This window comes from Heptranchias perlo, chromosome 4 (assembly GCF_035084215.1).
Source record: "Heptranchias perlo isolate sHepPer1 chromosome 4, sHepPer1.hap1, whole genome shotgun sequence".
NCBI classification, from domain to species: domain Eukaryota; kingdom Metazoa; phylum Chordata; class Chondrichthyes; order Hexanchiformes; family Hexanchidae; genus Heptranchias; species Heptranchias perlo.
Window position 1 is genome coordinate 58975112 of NC_090328.1, and position 15539 is coordinate 58990650.

General features: G+C 44.2%; 1 protein-coding gene across 1 annotated transcript in view; it reads left to right on the forward strand.

Annotated features, from left to right (window-relative positions):
• LOC137320959 (aminopeptidase Q-like) overlaps positions 1-15539 on the forward strand; it is a 160567-nt gene that overhangs the window by 58784 nt on the left and 86244 nt on the right. Inside the window, exons 5-6 of the mRNA XM_067982989.1 lie at positions 1232-1386; positions 9510-9623. Of these exons, the coding sequence (XP_067839090.1) occupies positions 1232-1386; positions 9510-9623 (269 nt within the window). The remainder of the gene's footprint in view (positions 1-1231; positions 1387-9509; positions 9624-15539) is intronic.

A 15539-nucleotide genomic window follows, 5' to 3' on the forward strand; every position in this document is an offset into this window, starting at 1 on the left:
ACTTTCTGACTACAAACATGACTCTTTCCCTTAGGCTGGTGTTACTTAGGAACAGGAGTAGGCCGTTCAGCCCCTCAAGCCTGTTCTGCCATTCAATTAAATCACGGCCGATCTGTATCTTAACTCCATCTACCCGCCTTGGTTCCGTAACACTTAATACCCTTGCTCAACAAAAATCTATCAATCTGAGTTTTGAAATTTTCAATTGACCTAGCCTCAACAGCTTTTTGGGGCGGCAATTCCATTGTGTGAAAAAGTGCTTCCTGACATCACCTCTAAATGGCCTAGCTCTGATTTTAAGGTTATGTTCCTTTTTTCTGGACTCCCCCATCAGAGGAAATAGTTTCTCTCTATCTACACTATCATTCCTTTAATCATCTTAAATACTTCAATTAGAGCACCCCTTAATCTTCCATAATTATTGTTTGACTATACTACTTGTTTGAAGATATTGGCCTAGAAATTGGTTTGCCGGTACAAACTGGGCATAGAAAACAATCCTTGTGGCGGAACGGGTAGGCCCGAGGCACAATCAATATTGGGAATTGGGCCTCACTTCAATAAGACTGGCGAGCTGCGGGTGCATGCTGGGCATCCCCGGGCAGCTTGCCAGGGAATCGGCATTGGATTTCGGGCCACTGTGTCATTGGCTGCTGGCTTCAGGCACATCTTGGGAATGGGGGGGTGAATGAACGGGTGGCAGGAGGGCAATTGGGAGGGGGGGATGTGATTGGGGAGGGGGAGGGAGCCGAGCGGAGTTCCGCAGCAGTCTTTGGCACTGTAATGAAGTTGGGAGGAGCGCTCTTGATCCACCTGGCTCCACATTGAGGTAAATATTTTTTAACAAACTTACCTAAAGATCCGCTGGTTAGGCCACACCTAGACCACATTTTCCTGAATGCAGCCGGCCCAGCACCGGCTGCGTTCAGGGCAGACCAAGTTAGCAAAGGGAGCCTGAATCAGACGTTGGGGCCCCTTATTTGCTTATGCAAAAGGCTTAATGTTTTAGGTGTTGGCCATGGATGCCTCTTTTTCTGCCTTTACCAAAATGGGGGCAGTGGACTTCCAGCAGGAATGTGCACCACACACTTCCCACCAAATTGGATGCTTTGGCGCCACTTTTAAGCCTGTAACGTGGGAGCAGCATCAATCAATTCCTAGGTCATTGTGTGCTATAACTTATTACATGACTTTGCATTGCAACTGATTCACTGTGTTCTTATCTTTTTAGATATAATAGCATTGCCTGACTTTGCAGCAACTGCGATGGAAAACTGGGGTCTGCTGATGTTCAGAAAGGATTCACTGTTGTATAATCCGAAGGAGAAATACACCAGTGATAAATCATCCATATCCAGAGTGATGGCACATGAACTGGCACACCAGGCACGTTTGCGCAATATTTTCACAAATTAGACATTTGTTGTAATAATTTCTGTTGGGAGTAAGAGGTAGTGGACTGTTCTGGGCACACTGCTACATTCTATGTTTTGTGATGGTGATGGTTTTAAAATTGTTGTGTGAGAATGACTAAATATGGGATGGGAGAAACAGTCTCACGCACAGAAGTTGCCATCATATTCTTACCCAGAACCCTGGAATAGTGAAGTAATTGTAATTCTAAAATCTTTGTAGGTTCCAACATTATTGAGGAACTTTATTACTTGTGTTGTGATTTACTGTGCTGTCACTAAACTAGTTCCTGACTTTTATGCTGTCTTATGGGTCATTCACCCAACCCCTACAGTGGGTTGTCATGGAGCCATATTTGGTTGGTAGAGGTGGAGTAGCAGGAAGGTACAGCAGGTCTGATGACTGACAGCAGGTAGCCTGTGTGAACATCATTAAACACCTCAATGAAGCTCCCACCACTCACCATGCAGCCACAAGATCACCAGCCTGATCTGCAAATGAGAAACCTTTTGTACGTGTGATTGCAGTGAGGTTGGGCATATCCAAGTACTGAGGATTTTTGGCCCCATTCTCTTTGAAATCTGCTTGCTCCATTAATGGGCTTGTCTACATCATCCCATATTATCTGTAAATAAGCCTTCGTCTACAATGTTTTAGATCTTCCAGGAAACACACCAATATTACCCGATGAAAGATGCTTCCTAACTTTTGAAATAACGCTCTCTCCATCGCACTGCCTGCCACTTTTCGACCTGTTAGTCTAACATCTGTTGTGGGGAAGTTATTGGAATCTTTAATTACAAAGTGACTGAGCATTTAGACAACTTTGAGCTGATTAGAGAGAGCCAACATGGATTTGTAAAGGGTAGGTCATGTCTAACGAACCTAATTGAAATTTTTGAGGAAGTGTAGGGATAATGGGTATGTATTCGAATTGGAAGGAAGTGACTAGTGATGTCCCACAAGGATCTATGCTGGGGTCTCAACTATTCACGATATTCATTAATGACTTAGATAACATAATACAGCCATGTATCCAAGTTTGTCGATGACACAAAGATGGGTGGCATAGTAAGTAGTGTTGACTGGAGCATAAAATTATGAAGAGACATTGATAGATTAAGTGAGTGGGAAAAACTGTGGCAGATAGATTTCAACATAGGTGTGAGGTCATCCATTTTGGATGAAAAAAAGAATCAATCAGAGTATGGTTTAAATGGTGAAAAGCTAGGGACAGTGGAGGTCCAAAGAGATTTAGGAGTCCACGTACACTAAAATGTAGTGGTCAGGTACAAAAATAATCAAAAATGCTTATGGAATATTTGCCTTTATATCTAGAGGGCTAGAATATAAAGGGGAGAATGCTTTACTACAGCTATACAAAGCCCTGGTTAGACCACATCTGGAGTACTGTGTACAGTTCGGAACACTGTATCTTAGAAAGGATATATTGGCCTGGGAAGGAGTGCAACGCAGATTCACCAGAATGTTACCATGGCTCCAAGTGTTAAATTATGAGAAGAGATTGCATAAACTAGACTTGTATTCCCTGGAATATAGAAGGTTAAGGGATGATTTGATTGAGGTTTTTAGGATTTTGAAAGGAATTGATAGTATAGATAGAAAACAACTTTTTCCGCTGGTGGGGGAGTCTAGGACAAGGGGACGTAACCTTAAAATCTGAGCCAGGCCATTTAGGAGAGAAGTGAGGAAACAATTCTTCACACAAAGCGTGGGAGAAGTGTGGAACTCTCTCCCACCAAAAGCAGCAGATGCTAGCTCAATTCATTATTTAAGTCTTAGATTGATAGATTTTTGCTAGCCAAGGGTATTAAGGGATATGGAGCCAAGGCGGGTCAATTAAGTTAAGGTACAGATAAGCCTTGATCTCATTGAATGGCAGAACAGGCTCGAGGGGCAGAATGGCCTGCTCCTGTTTCTATGTTCCGTTAAGTTGCTGCAGGCTTTTAAATCTTGCTGTAGCTCACGATTTCCCACAATGGATGAGCTCCCAACTCAAGCGTTTTTCACGCCAGGAGTTTGCCGAGATTATTCTAGTGATTTTGATTTAGGAAGTATGCAGGAGAGTAGTGCACTACAGGTTGGACTTACATCAGGTTACATCGAAACTACAGCACAGAAACAGGCCATTCGGCCCAATTAGTCTATGCCAGCTTTTATGCTCCACAAGAGCCTCCTCCCTCTCCACTTCATCTAATTCTATCAACATTTCTATCTATTTCTTTCTCCTTCATGTGTTTATCTACCTTCCCGTTTAATGCATCTATGCTATTTGCTTCAACTACTCCTTGTAGTAGCACATTTTACATTCTTACCACTCTTTGGGTAAAGAAGTTTCTCCTGAATTCCCTATTGGATTTATTAGTGACTATTTTATACTTATGACCTCTAGTTTTGGACTCCCCCACAAATGGAAACATTTTCTCTACGTCTACTCTATCAATATCTTAAAGACCTCTATCATGTCACACCTCAGCCTCCTTTTTGTAGAGAAAAGAGCCCCAGCCTGTTCAGCCTTTCCTGATAAGGATATCCTCTCAGTTCTGGTATTATCCTTGTGGACCTTTTTTACACCCTCTCCAATGCCTCTATATCCTTTCTATAATATGGAGACCAGGACTGTGCACAATACTCGAAGACTTACACCTGATCGAAAAACCTAGGCTTACATATTGAAATTACTTATTATAGTTCAACATCAGTAACAATTTTAAATTGTCTTCTATGAAGTTTCTCAATAAGAGGTCTTAGTAAATGGACAATGCTCTTTCCAAATCTGCTGCACTAATAGGTGTCTAGATGTGTCTCTTGGCCATAATTGCAAGTTTTAGAGTTATACAGCACGGATAGAGGCCCTTCGGCCCATCGTGTCCGCGCCGGCCATCAAGCCCTGTCTACTCTAATCCCATATTCCAGCATTTGGTCCGTAGCCTTGTATGCTATGGCATTTCAAGTGCTCATCCAAATGCTTCTTGAATGTTGTGAGGGTTCCTGCCTCCACAACCCTTTCAGGCAGTGAGTTCCAGACTCCAACCACCCTCTGGGTGAAAAAGTTCTTTCTCAAATCCCCTCTAAACCTCCCGCCTTTTACCTTGAATCTATGTCCCCTTGTTATAGAACCCTCAACGAAGGGAAAAAGCTCCTTAGTATCCATCCTATCTGTGCCCCTCATAATTTTGTACACCTCAATCATGTCCCCCCTCAGCCTCCTCTGCTCCAAGGAAAACAAACCCAATCTTCCCAGTCTCTCTTCATAGCTGAAGCGCTCCAGCCCTGGTAACATCCTGATGAATCTCCTCTGCACCCTCTCCAAAGTGATCACATCCTTCCTGTAGTGTGGCGACCAGAACTGCACACAGTACTCCAGCTGTGGCCTAACCAGTGTTTTATACAGCTCCATCATAACCTCCTTGCTCTTATATTCTATGCCTCGGCTAATAAAGGCAAGTATCCCATATGCCTTCTTTACCACCTTATCTACCTGTTCCGCCGCCTTCAGGGATCTGTGAACTTGCACACCAAGATCCCTCTGACCCTCTGTCTTGCCTAGGGTCCTCCCATTCATTGTGTATTCCCTTGCCTTGTTAGTCCCCCCAAAGTGCATCACCTCGCACTTTTCCGGGTTAAATTCCATTTGCCACTGTTCCGCCCATCTGACCAACCCATCTATATCGTCCTGCAGACTGAGGCTATCCTCCTCGCTATTTACCACCCTACCAATCTTTGTATCATCAGCGAACTTACTGATCATACCTTTTACATTCATATCCAAGTCGTTAATGTAGACCACAAACAGCAAGGGACCCAGCACCGATCCCTGTGGTACCCCACTGGCCACAGGCTTCCAGTCACAAAAACAACCTTCGACCATCACCCTCTGCCTTCTGCCACTAAGCCAGTTTTGTATCCAAAGTGCCAAGGCACCCTGGATTCCATGGGCTCGTACCTTCTTGACCAGTCTCCTGTGGGGGACTTTATCGAAGGCCTTACTGAAATCCATGTATACCACATCCACTGCGTTACCCTCATCCACACGCCTAGTCACCCCCTCAAAAAATTCAATCAAATTAGTCAGACATGATCTTCCCTTGACAAAGCCATGTTGACTATCCCTGATTAATCCTTGCTTCTCCAAGTGGAGACTAATTTTGTCCTTCAGAATTTTTTCCAATAATTTTCCTACCACTGATGTTAGGCTCACTGGCCTGTAGTTCCCCAGTTTTTCCCTACTCCCCTTCTTGAATAATGGTACTACATTAGCGGTTCTCCAGTCCTCTGGCACATCCCCTGTGGCCAGAGAGGTTCTGAATATATGTGTCAGAGCCCCCGCAATCTCCTCCTTTGCCTCACACAGTAGCCTGGGATACATTTCGTCCGGGCCTGGGGATTTATCCATTTTTAGGCCTGCTAAAACCGCCAATACCTCCTCCCGCTCGATGTTAATATGTTCGAGTATATCACAGTCCCCCTGCCGTATTTCTATGTCTACATCGTCCTTCTCCATAGTGAAAACAGATGCAAAAAATTCATTTAGAACCCCTCCTACATCTGCCGGCTCCACACACAGATTGCCATTTTTGTCCCTAATGGGCCCTATTTTTTCCCTAGTCATCCTCTTACCCTTAATATACTTATAAAACATATTAGGATTTTCCTTTATTTTGCTCGCTAGTGTTATTTCATGGCCCCTCCTTGATCTCCTAATTTCTTTTTTAAGTATCCCCCTGCACTTTTTGTACTCCTCTAGGGCTTCCTCCGTCTTTAGCCTTTTGTATCTGCCAAAAGCCCTCCTTTTTTTCCTAAATCGTGGGAAGCTCAATGTGAAGAACCACATTGAGCTTCCCACGATTTAATAGTGCTGAGTTCAGCTGCCTTTAATTGGGAAATTTATCATCCCATTAAAAATCCAGAACATCTCAAAGTCTGGGAATACATTCATAATTCCTCCTGGAACTCAACTGGAACAGGGAAGCAGTCAACCAAATATTCCATTGCTTCCAACCAGGAGCATCACAGAGTCTGTACTGCACAGACTGATATCTTTGGCTAAATGCCATCGTTTGATTCCATAAATGGCAAGTACAGGTGGTGGGTCTTTGGGCTCTGGCACAGAAAAATGTTTCAATGTCCATCAATGTAATTTGATGATAATTTGAGCTGATGGCATTTTCCTTGAAAAGACAGGTTTTTAAAAATATAGTAAAAAAATTTCTGTCTTTTCCTAAATTATGAAAGTGGGGAAACCTGTACTGGTAGCTCAATGGTGCATTATGGATTTTCAAGTTCAGAGTCAGATTTTTTGAGTGAAAAATCAATGAATTCCACAAAAATGAATTGCACTGGCAATTATCCAATAATACATTACTTCTGACTGTGGGACTATCATTTGCACACAGGAGTTTAAATACAGGTTTAAACACATGGGAGGGCAGGAAATCAGCCGGCTCCCATGCTGAGATGGACAGTAGGCTGGGTCTGTTGGAGGGTGGGCCGGGGGTTGGGGGGAGGAAGCAAACTCGGAGGTAGGGTCCTCGAATGGGCCGGCAGTGGGCCAGAGTTTTTTTGTGGGCCCAGCAGGAGCACTCCTACTCTTCCTGGCCCAACAAAAATAAAAATTAAGAATTGCCTGGACTGTTTTCTGAGCAGCCTCCAGCAGTCCTTTTAAGGACCACTGGTTAGGCCGCTCAGTGCCTGGTAAAAATAGGCAGTGTGTGTATGGCGCATGGTCCCATCATTTGTACCTGAAAATTACATTCAGGGTCCTACAGAGTAGATGATTTCAACTCAGGCTGCCTGGTGGAAATGGTGCAGTAGTGGAGTTAAAATCACTGTGCACCATATACTGCCTCGTCACCATATATACTGGGCCTTCCACTAGGCAGCCAAGATACCGTCTGAATCAGGCAGGAGCGTTGTTACCGTATGTAAATTGGGGTCCTTTGAAGAAAAAGTCAATACTTTGCCCCATTCTGAAGTTGGTCCTGATTGTGGCCTAGAATCATACCTCTCAATATCCTTACTCAGAGATTTGGAATACAGACCCTAAAATACTGAACAAATAATCAATTTAAGGGACAACAATTATTTCTACTGCTGATAGTTTTGTGTATTATCATAGATTTGGAGGTTCAGCAGTGTGAATTATATACAGGTATTTCCCCATTTTAATAATGGACTTTCCCTGAGACTGCTTTCTTTATAGCCATAGTGCATACCAAAACTCCTGTTACCGTTAAACAAAGGTCTCTGCAGCCTCCTATAGGCGAGTTAACTTATCCTAATTTAAAGACTAGTCAATGAATGGTGATGACGCCAAGCCAGGTTGTTGTTGTTTTTGTATCTTCAACCTCTTCCCTTGGAGAATAGTGTGACGTACTGGAAGGATTTTCAGACTAATTAACAACCTGACAAACCGTGATGTGAACATTCCTTCCATGGATGTAACCATCTTTATATCAGCTGATAGTGTGGTTAGTCCTGTACAGCAGGAGAGTTTTGTGGGCTCCCACAACCCATACAATGAGGGGGGCTCCCACACCCACTGGACATGAGAATCTTGCTGGATGTCAACCCAGAATTCAGAGCTGGAGCTCCGGTCTCCGCTCACCGGAATTGTCTGGAGTGGAGTTCAACCTTCTGAGGCGGGAATGCTACCATTAAGTAAAAGGCTCGCTCTCTACCAAGCTGGGTGATAAACATAAAACACGTTGATAGTATTCAAAGAGATTTTGGAGTAAATTATTTGAATGTACTGAGGAATGTCAAGTAGATTTAAATGGGGATAAATGTAGGTCCATGTGCAATGGAAGAGAGAACTTGAAACAAGAACAGACAATGAAGGAATGACCATTAGAAAAAGTAAGGAGGAAAGTGGCATGGGAGTAATTATTGACCAGTGTAAGAATCCACTCTGAGTGAAGTGATTATAAACCACACTGGCCAAGTGCTGAGTTACATCTCTGTGGTATATCCAGTTTTGATAAGCTACCTTCAAAATCATTGTAACATTCAGAGTCTAAGTTATGAAGTGAGACTCACAAAGGTGAATTTGTCATTAGAATAAAAATAATTGAAGGGCTACATGATCTAGGTTTTTTAAATACTGAGTGTAAGTAATGTATTTTTAAGCAGGCTGTTTTACTTAGATTGTGAGTACAGAAGTAAAGAGCATTAGTACAAAATTAACAAGTTTTAAGCAAGATTAAATTTACCCTCCCCCCACAGAGTGGTGAATTTATGGAACAGACTGCCATCATAACCAGTTAATGCAGTGGTTGTTAACTTCTTTCAAAAAGGATTGATAAATATCTGGTTAGGAATGGGACAGAGGGACTGATATGGAAAAGATGACCAAATAGATTATGGAATACAATGGCCGCTGAGTTGCTGTGACCATGAAATGTTATTTGTGGAAAGCAGTATTTCCTTCAAGATTAGATAGAAACTCTGGAACTTTACTCAGTCAGGGTAAAATTGTAAAATTTTGAGTAACACTAAAGATTAGGTTCCTATTGAGAAGTGCTGGGAAGATTCTGGCAATATTGCTGCACATTGGAGCATTTCATTACATCACCAATCATGTGCGCTTACAGTGTGCATCAATGCATGCATTTTCTAACATCAGAAATAGCTTTAATAAATACTCTTCTTCCTGGAGAGAAATAATAGGTAAGACCATAGACCATCCCCAGCTAGTATTTCATGTGCTTTTTGTTTTGATAAGAGATCAATGGTCTTCTGGGAGTGACAACCCATTGACAGTGTAGCACCATGACCGTGCTCACACAGCAAAAATAAGTTAAATGTGATGTTCATATCACCAACAGCAATAAACATTCCTAAAATTTAATTACCACACCTCACCTAAAGGGTCAAGCATGTTTCTGTGTGACACCAATAAAAATAGCTGCTAAAATGACATGTTGGTTTGCAATGACATAAAACTCTATTTGCTGTAAACATGCTCAAACATTATCTCCAAATCTACAAGGTAGAGACCTTTGTGTATTATAAAATTCTTGAATTCTGAAACATTTAATTGAAAATGAATTTTGTTTTTCTGTTTCTTTTTGAAGTGGTTTGGAAACCTGGCTACAATGAGGTGGTGGAATGATCTGTGGCTTAATGAAGGACTTGCATCATACTTCGAAAACTTGGGTGTTTCTTCTATAGAACCTTTAGTGAGAAGGGTAAGAAAATACATCCATTCCTAAATAACAAAATAGTGAAGGTTATGTTACTAGTCTCTGAAAAGGGCTGCTTAAAGGGGTTATTTCATTAGCATTCCTGTATGCAAACACTTGGTGGGTGAACACAATATCACAATGGCACTGAATATCTGAATTCACTGTAGGTTTTTAAATAAAAAGAAAAAACTTGCATTTTTATAGCACCTTTCACATCCTCAGGATGTCCTAAAGTGCCTGACAGCCAATTAAGTACTTTTGAAGTGTAGTCACTGTTGTAATGTAGGAAACGAGGCAGCCAATTTTCACACAGCAAGGTCCCACAAACAGCAATGTGATAATGATGAGGTAATCTGTTTTAGTGATGATGGTTGAGGGATAAATGTTGGCCAAAACACCAGGGAGATCTCCTCTGCTCTTCAAAAGAGTGCCATGGGATCTTTTACATCCACCTGAGAGGGCAGACAGAGCCTTGGTTTTAATGTCTCATCAGAAAGAAGGCACCTCTGACAGTGCAGCACTCCTTCAGTACTGCACTGAAGTGTCAGCCTAGATTATGTGCTTAAGTCTCTGGGGTGGGAATCATACAGGGATTTTAGGTACAGAAATACAGGTACAGGAATTGTAGCTGTGGACTTGAGAATAGTGAACATTATTCCGATATTCAAACAAAGAGTGAGACTACAGATCAGTTAGTGGAAAAATGCTTGAGAACATTTTATGTGATTGAGGGTTAAATGATAAGTCAAGAAGAAATAATCAGATGCTATATGGAACATGATAGTTCCTCAGTTTCTGGTTCCATGGAAAAGCCTTGCGAAGATTGAGGTGAGGTTCGATATTCTGGAGTTGGAGGCAGTGTGAAGTTTTCCAAGATTTTTCCTCAAGTGCATAGGCATATTCAGCATGGAATTTTATTTGAATAAATGTAAGCAACATGAAACATACATATGCAATCAATGAGGGTTTAACAACAAAGTTACAAAAGGTTGTTGTATTTGGCTAATAACCATTCTTGGAAAGTTTCCAGTTAATGTGAAGTTGTTATCAACAAGTTAAAGAAGTTCAGAAATGCATCTTGAGTTGAGCTCTAAAGGAGCGGGGAGAGCGGACCTGGGAGAGTAAAATTGGAATGGCGAGAATGCACCTGGGAGAATAATAGAGGTGCAGGGAGAGCAGACCTGGGTGAATAAAAGAGGCGCGGGGAGAGCAGACCTGGGTGAATAAAAGAGGCGCGGGGAGAGCGGACATGGGAGAATGATAAAGGTGCGGGGAGAGCGGACCTCAGCGGTGAAATCAAAAAGAGTCAAAAAGTGATGATATGGAGGAGCGCTGAGGGTAAGTCAGTGTAAGTATTTGGTTTATTGGTAAGTGTTTTTAGTGGGTATTGGGCTAGAAATTCGGCCGGGTAGTGCCCGTTGTATTGGGGCAACTTGGCCTCCTTATGTTCCAAAATGGCTTCTGGTATCCGTGCGCATGCTTCTAGTGTGACATGCGTGGATGCCATCTTGGTAAAAGGGTTCATGCAGGCGCAGATAACGAACACTGGCTGCATGAAAAGTAAGGAGAATATTTGTTAGATCAGTGTGCAACGCTGATTTAAGTGGATAGACACTATTTTGGCACTTAACGCTGCAGCCAACACACTGTCTTAACCACAACCAACTAAACATTTCTTAGACGGCCTGGAGGACCCTCATGCCTCCGCTTTTTAAAGGGACTATGCAGGATCTACAGGTTTGTTACTGGATTATTGCTTCTGGCTGCAGATGCCTTTGTACCTGTTTTTGGAGGTCTCCTATATTTGAATACTAGGACTAGGGGACATAGTCTAACATTTAGAGCCAAGACTTGCAGGAGTGAAGTTAGGAAATGCTTCTACACGGAAAGGGTGGGAGAAGTTTGTAATGCTCTTCCGCAAATGGTAGCTTGTGCTCGCTCAATTGTTAATTTTAAGTCTGAGATTGATAGATTTTTGTTAACCAAGGGTATTAAGGGATATGGGGCTATGATCTTCTTGAATGGTGGAACAGGCTTGAGGGGCTAAATGCCACTGCCACTTACTGCCTCTTGCTATGTGCCACCTTCTCTTGCAAGAAAGCGGGACATGTGTCGGTGAATGTCCTGCAGGATGTTTGAGTGTTGTGCCTGTCATGGTTGAATAGTTGCCAGTGTTTGTGACCTGTGAATTGTGGGTGTGCAGCTTGAAGCAGTGGGGTAGTGTGTGATGGTGAGAGGAAGCATTTGATTGGAAGAGTTGAGTACTGATTGAAAGAGTTTGTTGGTATGTGGGTGATGGGGGAGTATAGTGCGTGGAGCAGTGGATACGGCTAATGGTGCAATTGGTAGGAGATGCCACTCGACAGTTGACCTCATTACTTTGACCACTTGTGTCAAATCATTGAATTTCTTCCTGCACTGCATCCATGTTCATGGTGCTATGCGCCTGGCATTGACTTCGTCCCCTACTGCCTCCCACTGCCTCTTGAACATATGTCTGGAGGGTCTCTTGCCCCCCTGCAGATATAGGATGCCTCTCCTCTGTCCACCTCTTACACCAAGGTCTCCGGTGCATCAGCACAGAACCTTGGTGCACGCTATCTCGCAGGCCTGGTACAAACTCAGATCGGCAGATTGGTGAGGTCTGGCATGCGGGTTGGAGGATGTGGGATTTAGTGGTGCGCAACCTTTGTTCAATGTTTTACATAACTCATCTGTTTGTAAACATAGGGACAGGACCTGCATCTGTGTTTTACATGTGCTATGTTTGATCTCCGTCAAAACTCTGTGCGGACCCGCATTTTATATTTTGGACATGAGCATATATGTATATATATATATATATATATATATATATATACACATATGGAGCAGGCTGCCTTTAAGAAATGCAGGCTGCCTTTAAGAGGTGAGAGCAACTCAAGCAAGACTTGGGCCCCCCTGCTGGTGAGAAGTGCCGAAGCTGGAGAGAATGTCGCAGCCAGGCCTCGATGCTGTGCTACAATCGGGTAAATGAGGAGGCAGCACAAATCTAACGTCAGAGCATGTGGAGTCAGATGCAGATGTAATATATTTGGATTTTCAAAAGGCCTTCAATAAGGTACTGCATAGTAGACTCATGCTAAGGTCAGAGCATGTGGTGTCAGGGGACAGGTAGCAGAATAGATAGCAAGTTTGCTACAGAACAGAAAACAGAGAGTAGGGGTTAAAGGTAGCCACTTAGACTGCCAAAAAGTGGGAAATGGTGTTCCACAGGAATTGGTGCTGGGACCACCGTTGTTCACAATTTACATTAACAATTTGGATTGGGGAATTGGAAGTACAATTTCAAAATTTGCAGACGACACCAAATCGGGTGGTGTAGTTAATACAAAGGAATAATGTGTCAAAATGCAGGAAGACATTAATAAACTTGCAGAATGGGCGTGTAATTGGGAAATGAATTTCAATATAGATAAGTGTGAGGTGGTGCATTTTGGTAGGGAGAATAAGAAGGTCACATACTGTTTTTTTTATTCGTTCATGGGATGTGGGCGTCGCTGGAGAGGCCAGCATTTATTGCCCATCCCTAATTGCCCTAGACAAGGTGGTGGTGAGCCGCCTTCTTGAACCGCTGCAGTCCGTGTGGTGAAGGTTCTCCTACAGGAAGGGAGTTCCAGGATTTTGATCCAGCGACAATGAAGGAACGGCGATATATTTCCAAGCCGGGATGGTGTGTGACTTGGAGGGGAACGTGCAGGTTGTGTTGTTCCCATGTGCCTGCTGCCCTTGTCCTTCTAGGTGGTAGAGTTTGCGGGTTTCAGAGGTGCTGTCGAAGAAGCCTTGTTGAGTTGCTGTAGTGCATCCTGTAGATGGTACACACTGCAGCCACAGTGCGCTGGTGGTGAAGAGAGTGAATGTTTAGGGTGGTGGATGGGGTGCCAATCAAGTGGGCTGCTTTGTCCTGGATGGTGTTGAGCTTCTTGAGTGTTGTTGGAGCTGCACTCATCCAGGCAAGTGGAGAGTATTCCATCACCCTCCTGACTTGTGCCTTGTAGATGGTAGAAAGGCTTTGGGGAGTCAGGAGGTGAGTCACTTGCTGCAGAATATCCAGCCTCTGACCTGCTCTTGTAGCCACTGTATTTATATGGCTGGTCAATGGTGACACCCAGGATGTTGATGGTGGGGTCTCTGTTCCCTGGAAAAGAGAAGGCTGAGGGGTGACCTGATAGAGGTCTTTAAGATAATGATAGATATTGATAGGATAAACATAGAGAAAATGTTTCCACTTATGAAGGAGTCCAAAACTAGAGGTCATCAATATAAGATAGTCGATAATAAATCCAACAGGTAATTCAGGAGAAACTTCTTTACCCAAAGAGTGGGAAGAATGTGGAATGCGCTACCACAAGAAGTAGTTGAAGCAAATAGCATAGATGTATTTTAGGGAAAGCTAGTTCAGTACATGAAGGAGAAAGGAATAGAAGGGTATCCTGATAGGGTTAGATGAAGTAGGGAGGGAGGATACTCATGTGGAGCATAAATGCCGGCATAGACCAGTTGGGCCGAATGGCCTGTTTCTGTGCTGTAGTTTCGCTGTAACTTGATTACAAGTTGCCAGAAGTTATCTTAGCATTGTAGAGATCATGGGGCCGATTTTTGCACCCGCTCTCGGGTGCGTTCTCGGTGGGGGGGCCTCGAAAATCCCGAAATGGAGGAGCGGGATCGGATCGCGCCTCGATCCCGCCTACTTCCGGGTTCCGCGCTGACGTGCGGGGGTGCCTGCGCAGCCCCCGCTGGTGGGAATCCCGCAGGCAATTAAAGCCAGCGGGATGCCACTTGAGTGTATTTACTTTGCTTGTTCAGGTCATTAACTGACCTGATTAAGGGACTGTGTGTGATTTTGGATAAACATGGGACTGTTTCACACACTGGGGGAAACAGTCCCAGTTGAAATGGACGTGTTGCAGCCGTCAGCCTGTGGCAGCTGCAAAGGTCCATTTGACAGGTAGGTGGGGGAGACCCTCACCCATTGCAGGAGGCCGCTCTGTCACCTGAGACAAAGTTTGGCCTCCACCACCCTCCTCCTGATGGTCGAAGTCACCAACCTGCACACTTACCCCGGGGTCCGGAGACATGTACCTACCTTGCTGACCCCCTCAGATGTACATCTTGCGGATGGGGGCCGCCGTAGCTGCAGTCATGACCTCCTCGGAGGACGAACAGCATCACCAGCCTCACCAGCCTCGCCATCCACGCCGTCCACCTCTGACACGTGGAGCTCCACAACAGAGTGCTGTGACACATCCACCTGTACAGCAGGAGGGAGGGCTACCGCAGAGAGAGATGCGTCGCAGAGGGCACTACCCCCGCCACACGTTCCACAGACCGAGGCTCAGCCTCCTGGACTTCTCTGAACAGCAGTGCACACGGAGGCTCAGAGTCAATCGACATGTAGCCGTGGACATCTGCAGCCTATTTCATGCCGAGCTGCTCCTGGCTGGCCCGTGCACCATCTTCCTACCTGTCGCTGTCAAAGTCACCACTGCCGTCCCGAACTTCTGCTCCACAGCCTTCCAGGCTGCAACCGGGGACATCCCCGATGTCTCTCAGTCGTCTGCGCAGAAGAGCCCTGCAAATACACCTACACCCACTCTGCAGTGACACACTGGGTGGCATCAGTTGTGGGTCTTCATAGTGATACCCAGGAGCGGGCATTATTCCACAAACCGGACAGGATTCGCGAAGACATGGCAGTATTGGTGCCAATATAATGTGTGATGTGAGTTGTTCTTTAAGTCAATAGATGTAAGAACCATGACAAACCCTCAAACACCCTTGTGCATCCCCTTCATGCTCACGACACGTTTGTCTTACGCTGCCTACTGCACATATGTGATGCATGCCCTGTGGCTGCAGCACAGGTGGTGGCAGGTTGAG